Raw genomic sequence first — 18,070 nt, 5'->3', positions numbered from 1 at the left:
GTCTGCCACTTTGGTTGTGATTCTGATTTCAGCATGAAATCCAACTGAAAACAACCAAAAACCCACAGCCTAGTATAACTACCCACACACGCAGTCGTGACTAGCAGAGGTTTCATATTAAAAATAGGCAGTAACTGAGCTCACAGACAATAAATAAATGATACAGAAGGGACCGAGATAAAATTAGAGCAGTCCTTTTACTTTACAGCAGGATTCTACTGATTCTTGCTACACTTTCTGTAACGTAATTATGAATGTGATAGTCTATTACTGCATTATTGCTCTATGCACAGCTGTAAACATCAGAGCTTCTCTGAACAGCAGGGATCATTTGCCTCCTGTTGTATTTTGATTACAGGCAACACCACTTTATATTGTTCTTTTCAAGTACGTTGACATCTACTGTTGAAATAAAGGCTGTGTGAGCAAAGAAAACGCTGCATTATTCTATAAAACGTTCTCATAGGTTTTATTATGGAACTCAGGAGGAGAGTTAAAAGGCCTTAAATTACAGATTCAATATGCATTTGTGTTGTCCAAGTAATATAATATCCAACATTATACTCTCAGTTGTACACGCTTGAGGGAGAAGTTTCTTTTTGGGTTTTTCTCTGGTTAACCACTGTTCATAGTGACAAACCTCAGAGTGTTCTGCTCACATTTACTCCTGAGAGAGCTACTGTATGGTTTACGGAACAGTCAAAAAAATATCTCAAAGACTGTCACCCTCTGTCTCAATCCAAAGCTACGTTACATCAATTGGAGAGCACTACAAACACAATAAAATGCCCATTAATAATGCAAACATGTATTTTCATCATATCATAAAAAGTGAAATTGTACTAAAACACTGTTACAGTGGACAATAAATAGTACCCTAATAAAAAAAATGATACCTTGAAAAATAAACAGGCATCTGAAGTCGTCTGACGAAGAATACAGCCGTAAACGTGCTACAGCCGTCGCTAAACATCCGCAGAAACAAAATGCTCAAGAGTAAAGGTTGATACATTTGAAATGAACTTGAAAATTCGGCTTGGTCAGACAGAAGCAGGAAACATAACTATAGGGTAGGCATTTCGCTGACCATGGCAGTGACTTGACTTGGAGAGTCCTATATTGTACTTATAAATAAACAAAGCAAGTCTGGCTGTCTGTCTGGCCGTCTGCAACGGTTCCTATCGACTCTAAGAGCACACACTGTTTCGAACGTGACCCGCGGTCAGCTGAAATACATTTTCTAATGCAGTTAATGCCAAAAAGTGTCTGGAGGGATTTTTGGGACAGCGATGTACAATTTTCAGACTGCCAGCAAATGTCTACTTAAAACTAAATTAGGCCCCTGTCCCCTTCTGTGTGAGTCAACATTGTGTTTTGCCAGTTGCGGCACCCTTATCAGCATTGTAAACCAATTAGACAAGGCAAATTCAGGCTAATTAAATTCACTGCTGCCACACTGATAGCATCTTGCTGTACTAAATAGAAAATAATTGCACCAGAACACCTCAAGCCACTGTTATAGAAATGCAAAAGCAAATAAGATCATTTTCAGTGAACTCCTGAGTTTCGTGAAGCTGTGAATTCGTGTAAACACAGAGACAGTCAGGTCGCGCTGGGGAGGATATAATTATGACGGTCACTGTGGCTGTACTCATGTATTTAAATAGAACGTCGTGTTCAGGGAGGATCATGAATGGGATCAGTTGGAACTGTGTATGAAAGGGAGGACAGAGGGCAGATCAGAGAGAGAGAGAGAGAACCTTACTCAAAGTGAAAGGAGCAGGGTGTATTGGGCTTCTGCTCTTTAATTTTCCATAGAACCCTATAGGCCGTGATAAAGCCCAGTCACGCCTCTCCTGTGCCTCTCGCTTGGATGGCTAATCCTCTGACAGGTGTGTGTTGCGTGAGCATAACCAAGCCATGCTGCCAGGCCTCGCTTTTGATTTACACACTTAATCTGCTCCTGCCAGCACCTGCTGCTGATCCCAAGCTACATTCCAGCGGTGAATCAAACCCTGCTACACACTGTAAATACGCTGTAAAGCAAATACAATACTGTAACTATCTTGATGTACATTTTATATGGTCAAAAATACCTTAATATTTCTTCTGAAATCAACTAGGGATTTACACTAGGTCAGGTAGGGATAAAAAATAAATAAAGAAGTCCGTGATTGGTTAAAGGGCTTGTTTGCATATTGCAGCTCTCTGAAAAGGCCAAGAAAAAGATAAAAAGTAAAAAGGATATTTCCTCAGCCCAACTTAGAAAACGGTCATCTGGAACTGAGCGTAATCAGGATGCTTATAAAACAGATTTTAAAAAGATGCTGTGATCCGTTCGAGGGCTTATTTGCATATTGGAGCCTTCTGTAATATCAGTCATACAAAGGTCAATGCTGCGATAACAAAAAAAAACAACAGAATTTTGTGCTTCAACCCAAAGAAACACACACACAACACTGAAGCACCTTGGAAACCCTCGAGTTTGTAATTAAATGCTATGTCTTCTTGATGTCAGGAACTATCGTTTTATATGATGCAGTGTTTGATGCCAAGCTCCCATACTCTCCCCTACTGTTAAATGTATGATGGTAATTATGGAGCACTGATCTCCACCCACAGGGTGCTGCGTCTCTCTTCCCTCAGCAACACCGCTCCCCATCTAACTGTAAAAGCTGAATAACATAATGATAAAAGAAACGTATGGCCACAGACAATACTATACAACCTTTGTACAGCTACAACTGTGATATATATGTTACAGCACTAGTATACAATGAACTTTAACAAATATCTTACTTTATCTAATCAACAGAGACTCAGGGTTAAAGATTAGCCAGAATTATTTTAACCCAAAGTACACTACACTTTAAAGGCTAAGCACCAGCTGTATGAAAGTGTCAAACAAATAAATACAGTGGAATTTGAGTTCTTAACTTGTGTTTGTTGATCGTCATAAAACAAGTTATTTCGTACTAAATCAAGGAATAAAGTTTAAAAGACCGTTGGTCCCCCCCCCCCCAACGATGTTCGGAAACTCTAATAGGCGTCTTGCCTGTGACGTAGATGGTGGACAACAACTCTAGAAGTTGCACTTAATTTAATGCAAAATGACGAAAAGGTGTGTTGTTTTTGGCTGCAATCATTCAATGTACAGTGGGACATCTGTGCACAAATGGCCCAAACGCACTAAATTTGTCAATTTTAAACAGGCACTTTGGAAAGGACCATCCGCTCACTCCGTTATCTGTAGCTCATTTCACTGGCGCTTTTTCAACAATATGGGCATGTAAGGACACCAACGAAAGGTGTTCAAGAGCCTCTGTAACATGGAGGTAAACAGGGTAAGGACACTCACTTCGCCTGTTTTAGTTGGTGTTAGTTAACGTTAGCTTGACTCGCTAAACTCGGTGGCTCAGATTATACTCGGCTACGTAGCTGCATTACGGAGGTTTATAGTGTCGGATGAATTCGAGTTCGACTTCGATCACATTTACAAGAATAACGGTACCTCTAAATTTGAGTTTAGCTTATTGCTAGGCTATTGTCATGAATAATGTTGGTTATTTAGCTAGATACTGTCATAACAGTCAGTCATAACGGTGTTTTACCGCGGCGTTGTTCAGCTGTTGTCCACCAGTGACGTCACGGTTGCGTTCAAGAATTTCCGTAGTGAGCTCAGTTTTTTTTCGTCAATTTAATAAAATTGTCAGTTTTAAAGCAAATTAAGCTGCTATTTTCATCTGAATTCATACTTATATATGTCAGTAACTAAAATAATGTGAAATACTCATGGAGGTCCATTAAGTGGTGCTTAGCCTTTAAGGGTTTGGCACATTAACAAATGCTAAGATTTATAATTGTATTCAGTAAAAATGAGAAGCCTGATGAACAGTATTACAGGAACTAATACAAGGTAGGTACCAGTTTCAGATGTTTCAAGAAATATTGGAATGGACAAAGTATATATTTATGCAACACATTTCAATGATACACGGTAAACTATAATTATCTGCTTGTTTCTTGATGTTATCTGCCTGAGATTTCATATTTTACAGCATGCTCAACCACTAGGCAATCATCACCAACTGTGTTTTTCATCACATTGTTTGCAGCTTCTTTCTAATATTTGAAAATCCTTGCAAAATTCATTCACTTAAATATTGTTTACTTGCTTCATCCTAGTCAGAGTCACTCACATGTGGAGAGTTTTGCACAGTCAACCCACCCACCAGCATTTTCTGGGTTTTTTTTTTTTTTTTGATATTGTGAGGAAAATGGAGCAACAAGAAAACCAAGACACATGGACAGACAGAGAGAACACAACCTCTCAGAGACTGAGCCCAGGACTCTATCATTAGATACAGCTATTTATTTATATATAAAACAGGAAATGTTCCTAAAATCGGACCGGTATACATTCGAAACACTAGTATATTATACTTTGTTAAGTAATATTAATAACATAACACAACCAAAACACACAAAGGAACATTTAGAAGGAACTGTAGTAATCCGAGATGCTCAATAAACACAGTAGAAATATTGCGATGGGATTAGAGCCGAGGGGTTATTTTCATATTGATGTTTTGGTCGTAAAATAGTCCAAAAGGAGCTAAAAATCTTAAACAAAAGGGTTTGAACATACTACCTTTGAAGATCACGTTTTATTCTGAGCGAAGATTTTCTTTCTACAAAAAGGCAAGAAAACTTTCTTAAGGAGAGCAAAGTTGAGAGCTTGGGCACATCCTTAAATCTTTTGGTCTGTACTTAACTGTGTGCATAGCTCTCTCTCTCTCATACACACAAACAAAACGCCATGTACGCATACAAACACACACACACACACACAAAGCATCAGATTCCATCTTTCAGATCTGAGAAGAGGACAGGTGGAAGAAGATAAAGAGCAGGGAGTGAGTTTGTGACAAAGCACAGTGAAAAGAATAACCGCACTGGGACTGAGGAAGAACAGAAGAGAAGACTAGAGGGGAGGGGAGGGGGGGGGAGAGAGGTAAGATGAGGGAAAAGATGATTACTGATAGAATATGGAGAGTGAAAATAAGATGAAAAGTGGGAGATGAGAGCTGAAGATGCAGGGAGATAAGAGAGAATGTAAGAGTGTGGAATGTTAACACTGGGAGAGGAAAAGGAGGCTGCATCTGTCAGTTCCTGAGGAACAGCAATATCAGTTCATCTAAATAAAGACACCAGCTAAAGATGTATCATACATCAAACTCACACACACACACACGGTTTGAAATCAGGCTTGGTGTGAATGGCTGACTGGCACAGACTCTGCTGCTGGCTCATGTGAACTCTTTTTGGAACGTGAGGGGGCAGTCTACTCCACCTTGCAAAGACCCAACGCCTGCACAATGGGCAGTGATTTTGAGTGTGTGTGTCAGTCTTGGACTGTAACCACATTTCCCAGAACTTCAGCTTCTCTCCTGCAGGCTCCAGGCACTGTGGAAAGAGTGTGTATTTATGCATGTAGGGGTTTACAAGAGGGTGAATGAGTGTGTATGGAGTAGACGATAAGGTGAACGTTGTTTTGGAAGAATGTCATTAGATCCTGTAGTGCAGTAATGAACTGCAGAGTCAGAACTGCACTAAAGGCCAATTCACTTAGTAAATCACAACTATTCCTAAAGTAACATTGAGACAATGTTTTGATCCACATCACTTGCCATAGAACCTTGATACTTAAATAGATGAGTCCAGTTTCGTACACTTGTGCTATCTCTTCAGGAATCCACTGAAATATTCTAATAAGTTTCTCATTTTTAAGCAAGAAATATATAACCCAGGAAGTGCTGGGCGATGTGAGCACAAATCAATATCACGATTAACTGGACATTTTACCATGATTACAATTAATAAACAATTATTTTGTTTTTGTATTTTTGACTCTCGCAGTGACGAGGCTTGTACTGTAAATATGCTCCAGTATTAATTATGGGATATTTTTCTAATGTTGCTGGGAGCTTGCTCCTCTCTTGATTGTTGAGCACTCTTGTCTTAATTATAGTCAAAACACAGCACGTCCAAACCACGGATGCTGTAATTTTCTTTGGTACGAGTTGCTCAAGCCACTTGGTCGGTATTGGCGTTTAGGTTGTTTCCACGTGGCAGATAGGGGCAGACTGACATGACTACAGCTTGGTAGCGTGGTTTAAAAAGGACAGTACATGAACACACAGTGGGGACATGACACAATAAAAATAATTGATATAATCGATATAGGGCAGTACGGTGGTGTAGCAGGTAGTGTTGCAGTTACACAGCTCCAGGGGCCTGGAGGTTGTGGGTTCGATTCCCGCTCCACATCTGTCTGTGAGGAGTGTGGTGTGTTTTCCCTGTGTCTGCGTGGGTTTCCTCCAGGTGACTGTCTGTGAGGAGTGTGGTGTGTTCTCCCTGTGTCTGCGTGGGTTTCCTCCGGGTGACTGTCTGTGAGGAGTGTGGTGTGTTCTCCCTGTGTCTGCGTGGGTTTCCTCCGGGTGACTGTCTGTGAGGAGTGTGGTGTGTTCTCCCCGTGTCTGCGTGGGTTTCCTCCGGGTGACTGTCTGTGAGGAGTGTGGTGTGTTCTCCCCGTGTCTGCGTGGGTTTCCTCCGGGTGACTGTCTGTGAGGAGTGTGGTGTGTTCTCCCTGTGTCTGCGTGGGTTTCCTCCGGGTGACTGTCTGTGAGGAGTGTGGTGTGTTCTCCCTGTGTCTGTGTGGGTTTCCTCCGGGTGCTCCGGTTTCCTCCCACACTTTGGTAGGTGGATTGGCGACTCAAAAGTGTCCGTAGGTTTGAGTGAATGTGTGTGTGTCTGTGTTGCCCTGTGAAGGACTGGCGCCCCCTCCAGGGTGTATTCCGCCTTGCGCCCAATGATTCCAGGTAGGCTTTGAACCCACCATGACCCAGAACTGGGTGTGTATATGTGTATATATCACCATGCAGACTTTGTTAGACCGCTCCATTTAAGAGAGCAGCTGGCTTCTTCACAGAATCAGTAATGTACTACTGAGGACCCTTCATTCTGAGGCTGCAGCTTAGCTCAGACACCGAGATGCAGCCACGATCTGTACAATTTTTGACAATAACTCTTCCTTTTACTTGAGGCCAAGCAGTCGTAAAAAAAAAAAAATCTGTGAGTGTGATCCTGATGCAGGAAAAAAAAAAACTTCTCTTTACGCTATAACACTTCAGACGTGCTGTGAAAGTCTTCTTAGAAAAGAACAAAACGAGCTGCAATTTCCACCTGAAGCACTTATGCAATGGAACTGAGAGAGAAGCAGTGAGGGGTGGATGGTTGATCGGCAGCTTGCACTTTAACTCTGCTGTTGGAATCTGCAAATACTGCTAGTAAATACTCATAACTACACACGGTCACTGCAGAACCGACTGAAACCCCGACTGAATGTATTGGATCATGTCTGTCATAGTCCTCTGTTAGAGATGTTTGTGATTAATCTGACATGCTCAGCATTCACATTAGTTCCTGAAGTCCTAAACAATGGGAGATCGCTGAACTGTATCCACCTAGGTACTACAGGGAAAAGCTAATTTATTTCATAGAAATCAATACGCCTTCTCCTAGAAGGCCCTCATGGTTCCCCTTTGGCCACCCACCCACCCTCGATAATGAGTAGAGCCCTTTTTTTTACTGCAAATTTCATTGGTGAATTTTTCATTGGTTTCTACATTGCCCAATCAGATTCCAGGTCTGTCCAGTCCTGTTGCAATTTTTACATAATCTTCATATTGTGGTTTTTCTACTGAAAGCTTGACTGATATTATTTTCCCACAGTGATTGCATTTGAAACCCGACAAACTGAATGTGAACCAAGTGCACTTCCACTGTAACAACTTAGAGAAATATCAAATACACTGAGCACAAGGTCATTTGCATCTAAACCCTTTTGCAAGGACGATCCGTGGGTGGCCCTTGTTAGTTCAGCTTCAAAAAGACATTCAAACACTGGTAAATCAACAATCTGCCTTCTACATTTACATCAACTTAAAAGCATGCTAACACATCATGTGCTCATGGATATAATTGTATTTATGTTTTTAAGCGGCGTGAAATCAGTAATCCACGCACATATTTAGGGGCAACACATTCCCAAGGAGTGGCCGTGAGACGTGGTGCTGCACAAAGCGAGTGACCAGAGAGGTGAGAGTTCTTTATAAGCAGTGATACTGTGGAGCGACACAAAACACACGCTCAGAGCTCAATCTCTAAGGATTTGTTCTGCTTAGTTCACACGGAAGCTGAGTTTATTCATAAACCGAGTCTGTGTTTATTAACTTCTAAACTATAAAAATGAAGTGTGAAAATAATGACAATGACAATATTAAAAAATATTTTAGACTTGTGAAGAGACAGCACATCAAAGCCTTGCTGCAAAAAATATAATAATAAAATAAAGAAAGAAATAAATACAGGTAGAATCGGCTTTCCTGAGGCAGGAGCAGGTGGTATGTCACTGCAGATTAAAACATGAGTGAAACTACTTTAATCTACTCAGCTTTTCACTTCAGTGCGGAAATAAACTGGAATAAAAAAGGTCTCTCTCTCACACACACACATTTGTCCCCATCAGTGTAATGTTGAATAAATGGTGAATAAATAAAACACGTACACCGACTAAACCCTGTTGGAAAAAAGTGTTGGCACCTGTTCCATTAAAAATATAGTCTGCATGAGTGCACTACGCAGTCAAACTTGCTGCTCATCAGTTTAATGGAATATTTCCTCAGGAACTCAGTGTGAGCAGCACAAGCAGCGATGAGTGATTTACTCATGTTTGGTGTCAATGCAACATTACTGCTTTATTCATTCATTCATTCATTATCTGTAACCCCTTATCCAGTTCAGGGTCCCGGTGGGTCCAGAGCCTACCTGGAATCATTGGGCGCAAGGCGGGAATACACCCTGGAGGGGGCGCCAGTCCTTCACAGGGCAACACACACACTCACACCTACGGACACTTTTTGAGTCGCCAATCCACCTACCAACGTTTTTTTGGACTGTGGGAGGAAACTTGAGCACCCGGAGGAAACCCACGCAGACACGGGGAGAACACACCAACTCCTCACAGACAGTCACCCAGAGCGGGAATCGAACCCACAACCTCCAGGCCCCTGGAGCTGTGTGACTGCGACACTACCTGCTATAATTAGTCAATATGCGATGTCCAAGTAATTCTATAAAACATTATAAAGTAAGATTTACCTCAAAGCAAAAGTAAAACAAGATCCGGCAAGGTGTTACACTCATTAAACTGGGTAAAATGCATCAAGAAACATGGTGCTTTGTTAGCCATGACAGATGATAATGTGGTGTTTTACGCTGTATACCAGTTATCTACAAACATGAACAGACTCATCAACAAAATACAGGCTTTGGTTCTTTGGGAGAAAAAAAACTAAAAATTAAGAAAAAAGTTCATTTCTTTCTGCAGGAAGAAATAAAATGAAAAGTCCTTTTCTCTTTACGCCAAAAGAAGTCCTCTGAAGTTTGCTTTAATTTGGCTTTTTTGCCATGATACATATTATAATTTACAATATAATAATTTATTTCTAATTAATCCACTTTAATACCCAAACCTAAATGATTACAGAATTATTGCACTCATATTTTCTGCAGTTTAATAATTTGTTACATACAGGGGTTGGACAATGAAACTGAAACACCTGGTTTTAGACCACAGTAATTTATTAGTGTGGTGTAGGGCCTCCTTTTGCGGCCGATACAGCGTCAGTTCGTCTTGGGAATGACATATACAAGTCCTGCACAGTGGTCAGAGGGATTTGAAGCCATTCTTCTTGCAGGATAGTGGCCAGGTCTCTACGTGATGCTGGTGGAGGAAAACGTTTCCTGACTCGCTCCTCCAAAACACCCCAAAGTGGCTCAATAATATTTAGATCTGGTGACTGTGCAGGCCATGGGAGATGTTCAACTTCACTTTCATGTTCATCAAACCAATCTTTCACCAGTCTTGCTGTGTGTATTGGTGCATTGTCGTCCTGATACACGGCACCGTCTTCAGGACACAATGTTTGAACCATTGGATGCACATGGTCTTACTGGTGCAGTGTGTAATTAATGAAGATTGGCCACCAGGCTGCTCCAATTTAGCCATGAAACCTCCCACACTACAATGACAGGTGTTTCAGTTTCATTGTCCAACCCCTGTATGTGTACACTTAGAAAAACTTCCATAACATCCCTCCCTCTTTCATAACTCCAGCCCACTCTAGATAATCATATAACACACTCACCGTTTCTCATCTCCCTCTGATAGGTTAGGGTCCTGCTCCTTGGGCATGTGTTCCATTCACCTTAATTCCATCCAGCAGCCAATCATGTGAGACTGAGGCAGGCCCCACTCGTGGATGAACTCTTGTCATTCGCGTTGATGAGTCAAACAGGCATCCCACAGCTCTGCGGAGCACTGATCAGTGACCAAGCCCGACTCACTGTGGCACTCAGTGACGCTACAGTACAGGGCGACGAGATCTGAAACAAACAGAAAAGACACGATCAGGATATGACTATTACACTGCGAGGAGTACTATGAAGCTAAAGCGATGTTGCAACTGAACAACATAATCTTACAATGAGGAACGTACAGTGGCATTGGACCCAGTTTGTGCAGATTTCATTTATAATCTATGTCACAGTCTCACAGATGTTTAGATCTGATTGATATTGTATTTTTCTTATTTCACTCTTAGAAAACAGAATTTTTAGGTGAATCTGGGACATTTTAATGAGTTTTAAACGTGCACTACATTCTCTTCCCCAGAGGAAAGGCATTTGTACTATTTCATTTAGTATTTATTCATTTTTTTTCAATACATACAAAATTAAAATAAAACCCCTGGAGTACAGAGAGGGTTGAGAAGCCAATACAACTTAAAAAAAATAATAATTAGGTTTCTTAATTAAACATATTGAAGACGGACCCTCGAGGGCACTACCCCAGTGCCAGTGCTTGTGCAGTCTTCAAAAGTATGTTCTTTGCTGGTTTTACCAAGCACTGTATTTAACTGTGGTTTATATTGATGTGAGTAACAATGCAGACAAGCCACCGCTCAACTTTAACACTGTTTATGTCAAATTAGAGAGTGAAAACGTTTAATCAGCGAGATGCAGATATGCAAAATTAAATAATGGGGGGGGGGGGGGGGGGGACACAATGTTTGTTTATTTACAGGCCATTCCCACAGCATCCTCCTTTAAACACTCCGAATAGTACACAAGGATATTGGAAATCATTTTTGCAACGATTCCTCGCAAAAAGAACGGAAATTCAAGCCGTAATTAACCAGGCCATTAGTTAGCCTATTTGCATTTCATTGGTCTATTTATGTGAACATGTCTCCCAGCTGCCGTCTGCTGCTAGCCGTACTCCAGCAGTGTTTGGCAGTGTCTGAGTCGTGTTGGCAAATGAAGCTTTTCTATCAGCTCGGCTGTGTACGTTGTCGGCTGTGTGCCACAAATATTTGTGGAAAAGCGGAGAGTGGTTTATTTTGCAGGCATTAAGAAGCGATGCCAGATCTGCTACATATTCAGATGAACACTCCACACTCCTTCTAAATACAAACTTTTTGTTACTGTGGCAGAAATCTAAAGTCTGGAAACTGACATTTACTAAACACACACACACAGCCAAGCCTTCTGTGTGAGGTTCTCCTCCACAGGTGTTACTCATCGCTATCTTCTTCCAGCTATGGCATCAGACCAAACAGTAGTTTTGCATGTTTGAATAGGTACAGATTTGATGTTAATAGTGTACAGCCTGCACAGAGCTTGCCAAGCCAAAAGCTACTGAAAAGTACATAGTCTAATAGAAAAGCAATGAGAACTAAAACACGATGGAACAAGGCCCAGAAGCAAAGCCACAATCTCTCAAATCGAAATAATTAACGTGTAGGATATAATAATATTATATAAATTATTACACGGAGATGACTACTGGCAACACAACCCCCTAGATTCCCCAGAATGCATTGCATTATTTCTAAAACTTTATGAAAACATTGACAAAAACAAAGCATACAGGATAATACAAGTTCAGAAGATCAAACATACAGTTGCTTTATTTATACAGTGATATAACACTGTATAAATACTGTATAAATACCTTCATTAATAATACTGTTAGCTGTTAACTGTAAACATCCAGATAACTTCTTAATTTTGAATAAACCTCTTTGCTTCAAATTCATAAACACCCTTACAGCTCAGCTGGTGTAAAAACAATGTTTGGAAGCCTTAAAGCCTTAAAAGGGTCATGTTTGTAATCAAATACACATCTTTACGAAACCCTAACGTTAGTAAATGAGAAAAATTGGGCAATATTTTAAACTAATCTTTCAAGAGGCACTAACTGCACTCAGGAAGAAGCTGAGTTTTTAGGGCATGCTACAATCTAAATATTATATATCAGCCTTATGACCCAAAACATTCACATAACACCCTCTGTAAGTATGACATAGGCAAATGTACCACTTCAATAAGGCCCTAATACAAATACGAACACACAGCCACACACCACTCCTCTGCCATCGTTTCCCTTTGGACAGACTTCACGTGTGCTGCGGTTAAGCCTGCCCAGCTCTGTGCTGTCAGCGCTCATGCTTTCCAGGAACACACCTCTGATTAGCTGATCCTAATCCTGAGGCTTCCAGCACTCCAAACAGCCAACGTGGGAAAACAGAGGATTGCTCTCTTCCTCCTGTGAGTCGTAGGCAAACCCCTGTCACCACGACTGCTCCAAAACCTTGACAATCCGCATGAACTCCAAAGGTCAGGTCATCAAGGCAGCACTCTCTGTATGCTGTGGTCTACTGCAGCTTATACAAATGGAGGCCTGTCTTCTAGTCCCCAAAGACCACTCCGGCATTGGATGAACCCCTTAATATGTCTAGCAATGTCTAATCCCAGAATGCAAATGAATCCATAGAACAATACCCAGCCATCCTTGGTACTTATCTGCTTACCCCATGTAAACCAGGGGCGGGTCGTGTAATACGCCAAAGTAAAAATGGGCACCTATCTGTGGGGGGGTTAAAGTGATGCCTAAGTGTGAGCACAATGTGGCTCTGGCGAGCGCTAACACACATTTGAACCTGAAAAACATAACAGACACTGCTGACTCCTCCTCAAAGGAAAGCTCTTATCTGAAAGAGCTGCTAGCTGGAGAGTCAAGTTCAAACACAGCGAGGTGGGTGATCTGCTGACAGGTGTGTGGGCGTAAAAAAGCTGAATAACTATTGTGAAGCTTTTATGATTTTTGCAATCGCTGAGTACAAGCACAGACACAAGCTTCACTGACGAACCAGTTCCCAAGATGCCTTGCTCTGTGTGCATGTGCTTAAGTGAGGAAGAGGATGATACAGAGAGACAGAGAGAGACAGAGAGAGAGAGAGAGAGATTGTTGCCATATTCACATGTTCATTTAGGTTCAATTGTTATACATTTATTATTTCATTTGATGTTTAACATGTTCCTTGATTCCCACTGTTCTTTTAGATTGCTGGTTTATCAACATTATTATTATTTGAATTATTTATTTATTATTATTCATTAAGAATTATTATTAATAATCAATATTGTTGTATTAATGCTTTGGCAATACCGTATCTAAATATGCTCATGCCAATAAAGCTTATTAAACTGAGTGTGTGCGAGTGTGTGTGTGTGTGTGTGTGAGAGAGAGAGAGAGAGAGAGAGAGAGAGAGAGAGAGGGAGGGAGGGAGGGAGAGAGAGAAAGATTGTGTAAGAGAAAGAGTGTGTGAGATAGAGAAAGAGAGAGTGTGACAGAGAGAGATCGAGGGAGAGTGAGAGAGAGGGAGATAGTGGGTGAGAGAGAGAGAGAGAAAGTGACAGAAAGAGTGTGACAGAGAGAGATCGAGGGAGAGTGAGAGAGAGGGGGAGATAGTGAGTGAGAGAGAGAGAGAGAAAGTGACAGAAAGAGTGTGACAGAGAGAGATCGAGGGAGAGTGAGAGAGAGGGAGATAGTGGGTGAGAGAGAGAGAGAGAAAGTGACAGAAAGAGTGTGACAGAGAGAGATCGAGGGAGAGTGAGAGAGAGGGGGAGATAGTGAGTGAGAGAGAGAGAGAGAAAGTGACAGAAAGAGTGTGACAGAGAGAGATCGAGGGAGAGTGAGAGAGAGGGAGATAGTGGGTGAGAGAGAGAGAGAGAAAGTGACAGAAAGAGTGTGACAGAGAGATCGAGGGAGAGTGAGAGAGAGAGGGAGATAGTGAGTGAGAGAGAGAGAGAAAGTGACAGAAAGAGTGTGACAGAGAGATCGAGGGAGAGAGAGAGAGAGAGAGAGAAAGTGAGAGAAAGTGTGTGAGAGAGAAAGAGAGAGTGTGACAGAGAGAGATCGAGGGAGAGTGAGAGAGAGGGAGATAGTGAGTGAGAGAGAGAGAGAAAGTGACAGAAAGAGTGTGACAGAGAGATCGAGGGAGAGAGAGAGAGAGAGAGAGAGAAAGTGAGAGAAAGTGTGTGAGAGAGAAAGAGAGAGTGTGACAGAGAGAGATCGAGGGAGAGAGAGAAAGAGAGAGAGAATCAGAATTAATCAGGATAAAAAGATAGACATGAGATAGACCGAATGAGACCGGAGAAAGACATTAGATACAAAACGAAAGTTGAAGAAGCAGGTTGAGAAACCTCAAAACTGAACCATGAAAAGGTATGAAAATGTAATATCACGGTTGCCATGGCTAAAATCATCAAGGTTATCTGTATTACTGCTGTATTTTTCAAATGTGCTGAACATTTCAAAGAGTATTTACACTTTAATCATTTCACCACATTTTATAGAAAACTAAATCTACCAGCAACATTTACTCATTTAAACAGGGAACAATTTAAACAAAAACAGACTTAATGAACATTAAACTCCAGTCTACTATTTCTCTCTGCTTCCTGTGAAGTCAAGTGCAATTAAGACTGCAACTATTGCATTAGATATTGTCAAACTGTAATCAGTATCATGAATGTGTAAATCTTAATGTTGTTTTTGTGGAAATAGATTCTACAGTAAAGCACGTGTTCACACGAGCACAGACAGTTAACGTTGGCCCATTAGCTTATTCCTCAGTCTTCAGGAGCTCCCGGGTGGGGACCAATCTCAGATCGCAGTCCTGAGTTACCCTCCTCCCCATGTTTTAAGGGTCCTTGAGGTAAGGTGAGATTGTGCACCAGACTATGGGTCTGTCACTGCGGCATGTTTCCCCTGACAAGAAACAAACCCACATTACGTGCTGGACTGGCGACGCTTGGGTCGATGCGGTAACGTGCGTGAGGTTTTTAAACCAAAGTAAATAACGCTAAAACTACACCAACCATGACATGGGTACGAATTTTAGGAGCAATGAAGAGAGAATGAGTGAAAGAGTGTACAGACAAATAGAGTAGAAAAAACATATGAGAGAGAGAGAGAGAGAATGTTTGCATGTTATTTGAGCTTGGTTCAGAACTGTGCTGTGCTGGGAAAGAGAGCAGGGCTGGATTTTGTGTCATAAACCGAGTGATCCCCCCCACACACACACACTCTCTCTCTCTCACACACACACACACACACACACACACACACACACACACACACACACACACACACACACAGCTGAGGCTGTATCCGGCCGTCCCACACCACACACTAAGTGCAGAGGCACACCGCAGTTCAAGGGCATGCCAAAGCAACGAGACAAGCGTGGTGATGCAAGCCAGCGACAGTCAGGCCAAAGGGACATTTGTTCTGTATTAGTTAATGCTCGGCCGGCCTCTCGCCTTTCAGGACGCCGGCCTGCTCACATGTCCACCGGCCGAACAGGCCCTTTCATTAGCTCTGCTGTCTGTCCACCTAATATGTGTGAAAGTAAGTGAGAGGGAAAGTGAGAGCGAGAGAGTTTCTTAGAAAACAGCAGCTGAATGTGGGGTGTGTGTGCGAAGCCATTAGAGCCGAGCTATATAACATCTCGCGGGGTTCTACTGATAATGAAAGCAATTTGTTCGGAGCAATAAAAACCAAAACTGGTCGAGGGAAAAAAAAAATTATAATAAAAAAAATGGTTACACAACTGAGTATGTCTTAGTCATGCTGACGGCATGTCCCACAAAGCTTTCCCATCCGAGAGGCTTTTACGGGTGGGAAAAGGCCCCAGTACTTCCATGAGACTTATACACACCCCGTATCCCCAGCTCTGTAACAAGGCTAATCATGCGTGCGGCTGGCCTTCACTCTTCACAGCTTCTGCCAGTCGCAGGCCCTCCTCCTCAGGTCCAGGTCAAAGCCATAAAGCTTCGTGCCATCAAAAATTGAGGACCTATAAAAATAGCTTTACAGCCTGGGGTTGCTGTTTGAAACACTACAGGACAGGGAGCAACTGAAGAGACACTGAGAGTGAAGAAAAATGAGCAAGAGTTATAAAAAGGAGTGATAAAGCTGGAGGTGTCTGATATACACTCTAAGGCCATAGGCGCCTGCGTCTCTTCAAAATAAATAAATAAATCAATAAGTAAATAATGCCAGGTTCCTTTTATTCTAGTCTGTGTGGGTTTCCTCCAGGTGACTGTCTGTGAGGAGTGTGGTGTGTTCTCCCTGTGTCTGCGTGGGTTTCCTCAGAGTGACTGTCTGTGAGGAGTTGGTGTGTTCTTCCCGTGTCTGCGTGGGTTTCCTCCGGGTGCTCTGGTTTCCTCCCACAGTCCAAAAACACACGTTGGTAGGTGGATTGGCGACTCCAAAGTGTCCGTAGGTGTGAGTGTGTGAGTGAATGTGTGTGTCTGTATTGCCCTGTGAAGGACTGGCGCCCCCTCCAGGGTGTATTCTCGCCTTGTGTCCAATGATTCCAGGTAGGCTCTGGACCCACCGTGACCCTGAACTGGATAAGGGTTACAGATAATGAATGAATGAATTCAGGTTTACTCTGAAAATAAAGCTGGTTCGGCAGGAGTTAAAGAATAAAGCAGAATTGTACCAGAGCTGCGGAAAAATAAAATAAATAAATAAATAAAGATATAGCAATAAATTAATGCCGAAGCAGTGACCAAACAACATGTGAACATGTGCCTGGGGAGATGGAAGAAATGCACAAAGCCCACATTAATAAAGCACCGTAGGCATTCTTTGGCACTGCACCTGTAAATATGTGCAGCTATCTGTGGGCACGCGTGTACATTGTGTGCGCAAAGCAGCAACGGGGTTGACATATATGTTGACTCAGTGCCTGCTGCAGTGTTCAGACACAGCTGCAGGTGCAGCTGAGTAAGGCCCTTTTAGCTTCGTCCTTCAACGCTGTGACAGTGCTGCGCTTCTCCTTTCTCTCCAACAACCACCCAAAACTTTTTAATTGGCCCTGAGAAACCGGACTCGCTCTTTCCGCCTTTAAGCCTCTTTCTCTTCTCAGTGTGCCCTTAATTGCACATTTTAAAATGCAGGCTGGAAATACGGCATGAAAAAGAATAATTACTGACCGGCCACGTGTTGTTGAGCGGAACAGAGTTCTGATAATTAGACTCTCTGACTCTTACTAAACCCACTTTTCACTGTCTTTAAATCTACCTCTTCAGCAAGGTCTGAATACTGCACTTAGAAGAGAACAACTGTGGTATTAGAAAGCCGTCTAAAAGGGATAAAAAAGAACTGGATACGTGTGGAACTGAAGAGGAGAGCCGGGGTACATTTTTAGAGAGTTAAGACAAGGTAAGGCTTCAGAGCTTAGGCCGCTGTAACTAATGCCCTTCACAGGGGCACCGTGGAAACACTGATCCTGGAGCTGTTTACGTGGCTACTGTAACCATTAATAGGGTGGGACGCAGACGGAAGATCAGTGATCTTGTAGACCTTCTCTGTGAAAGGATCACGTGTCTGGTGTCTGCTCTGGGACCGTTGTTCAGAGGCAATGAGGCGGAGCTCCCATTAATGCACTCACAGACCACAATCACTGTGTAATAAATATTTCAGCTTGAGTGTCACAGTAGCACGTCGAAAGAAGAGCCTTAAAGCTTACAGAACCACATACATTTAACAAAAAGCCTGGATGTGGTCATAGCTAATCAGAGCTGT

At 42.2% G+C, this 18,070-nt stretch overlaps 1 protein-coding gene across 1 annotated transcript in view; it reads right to left on the bottom strand.

Moving 5' to 3' along the window:
* Positions 1-18,070, bottom strand: part of thrab (thyroid hormone receptor alpha b) — a 126,525-nt gene that overhangs the window by 21,108 nt on the left and 87,347 nt on the right. The window contains exon 3 of the mRNA XM_066662904.1: positions 10,272-10,509. Within this exon, the coding sequence (XP_066519001.1) occupies positions 10,272-10,327 (56 nt within the window). The 5' untranslated portion in view covers positions 10,328-10,509. The remainder of the gene's footprint in view (positions 1-10,271; positions 10,510-18,070) is intronic.

Source organism: Hoplias malabaricus, chromosome 3, assembly GCF_029633855.1.
Source record: "Hoplias malabaricus isolate fHopMal1 chromosome 3, fHopMal1.hap1, whole genome shotgun sequence".
NCBI classification, from domain to species: domain Eukaryota; kingdom Metazoa; phylum Chordata; class Actinopteri; order Characiformes; family Erythrinidae; genus Hoplias; species Hoplias malabaricus.
This window is presented reverse-complemented; position numbering and strand designations above follow the sequence as displayed.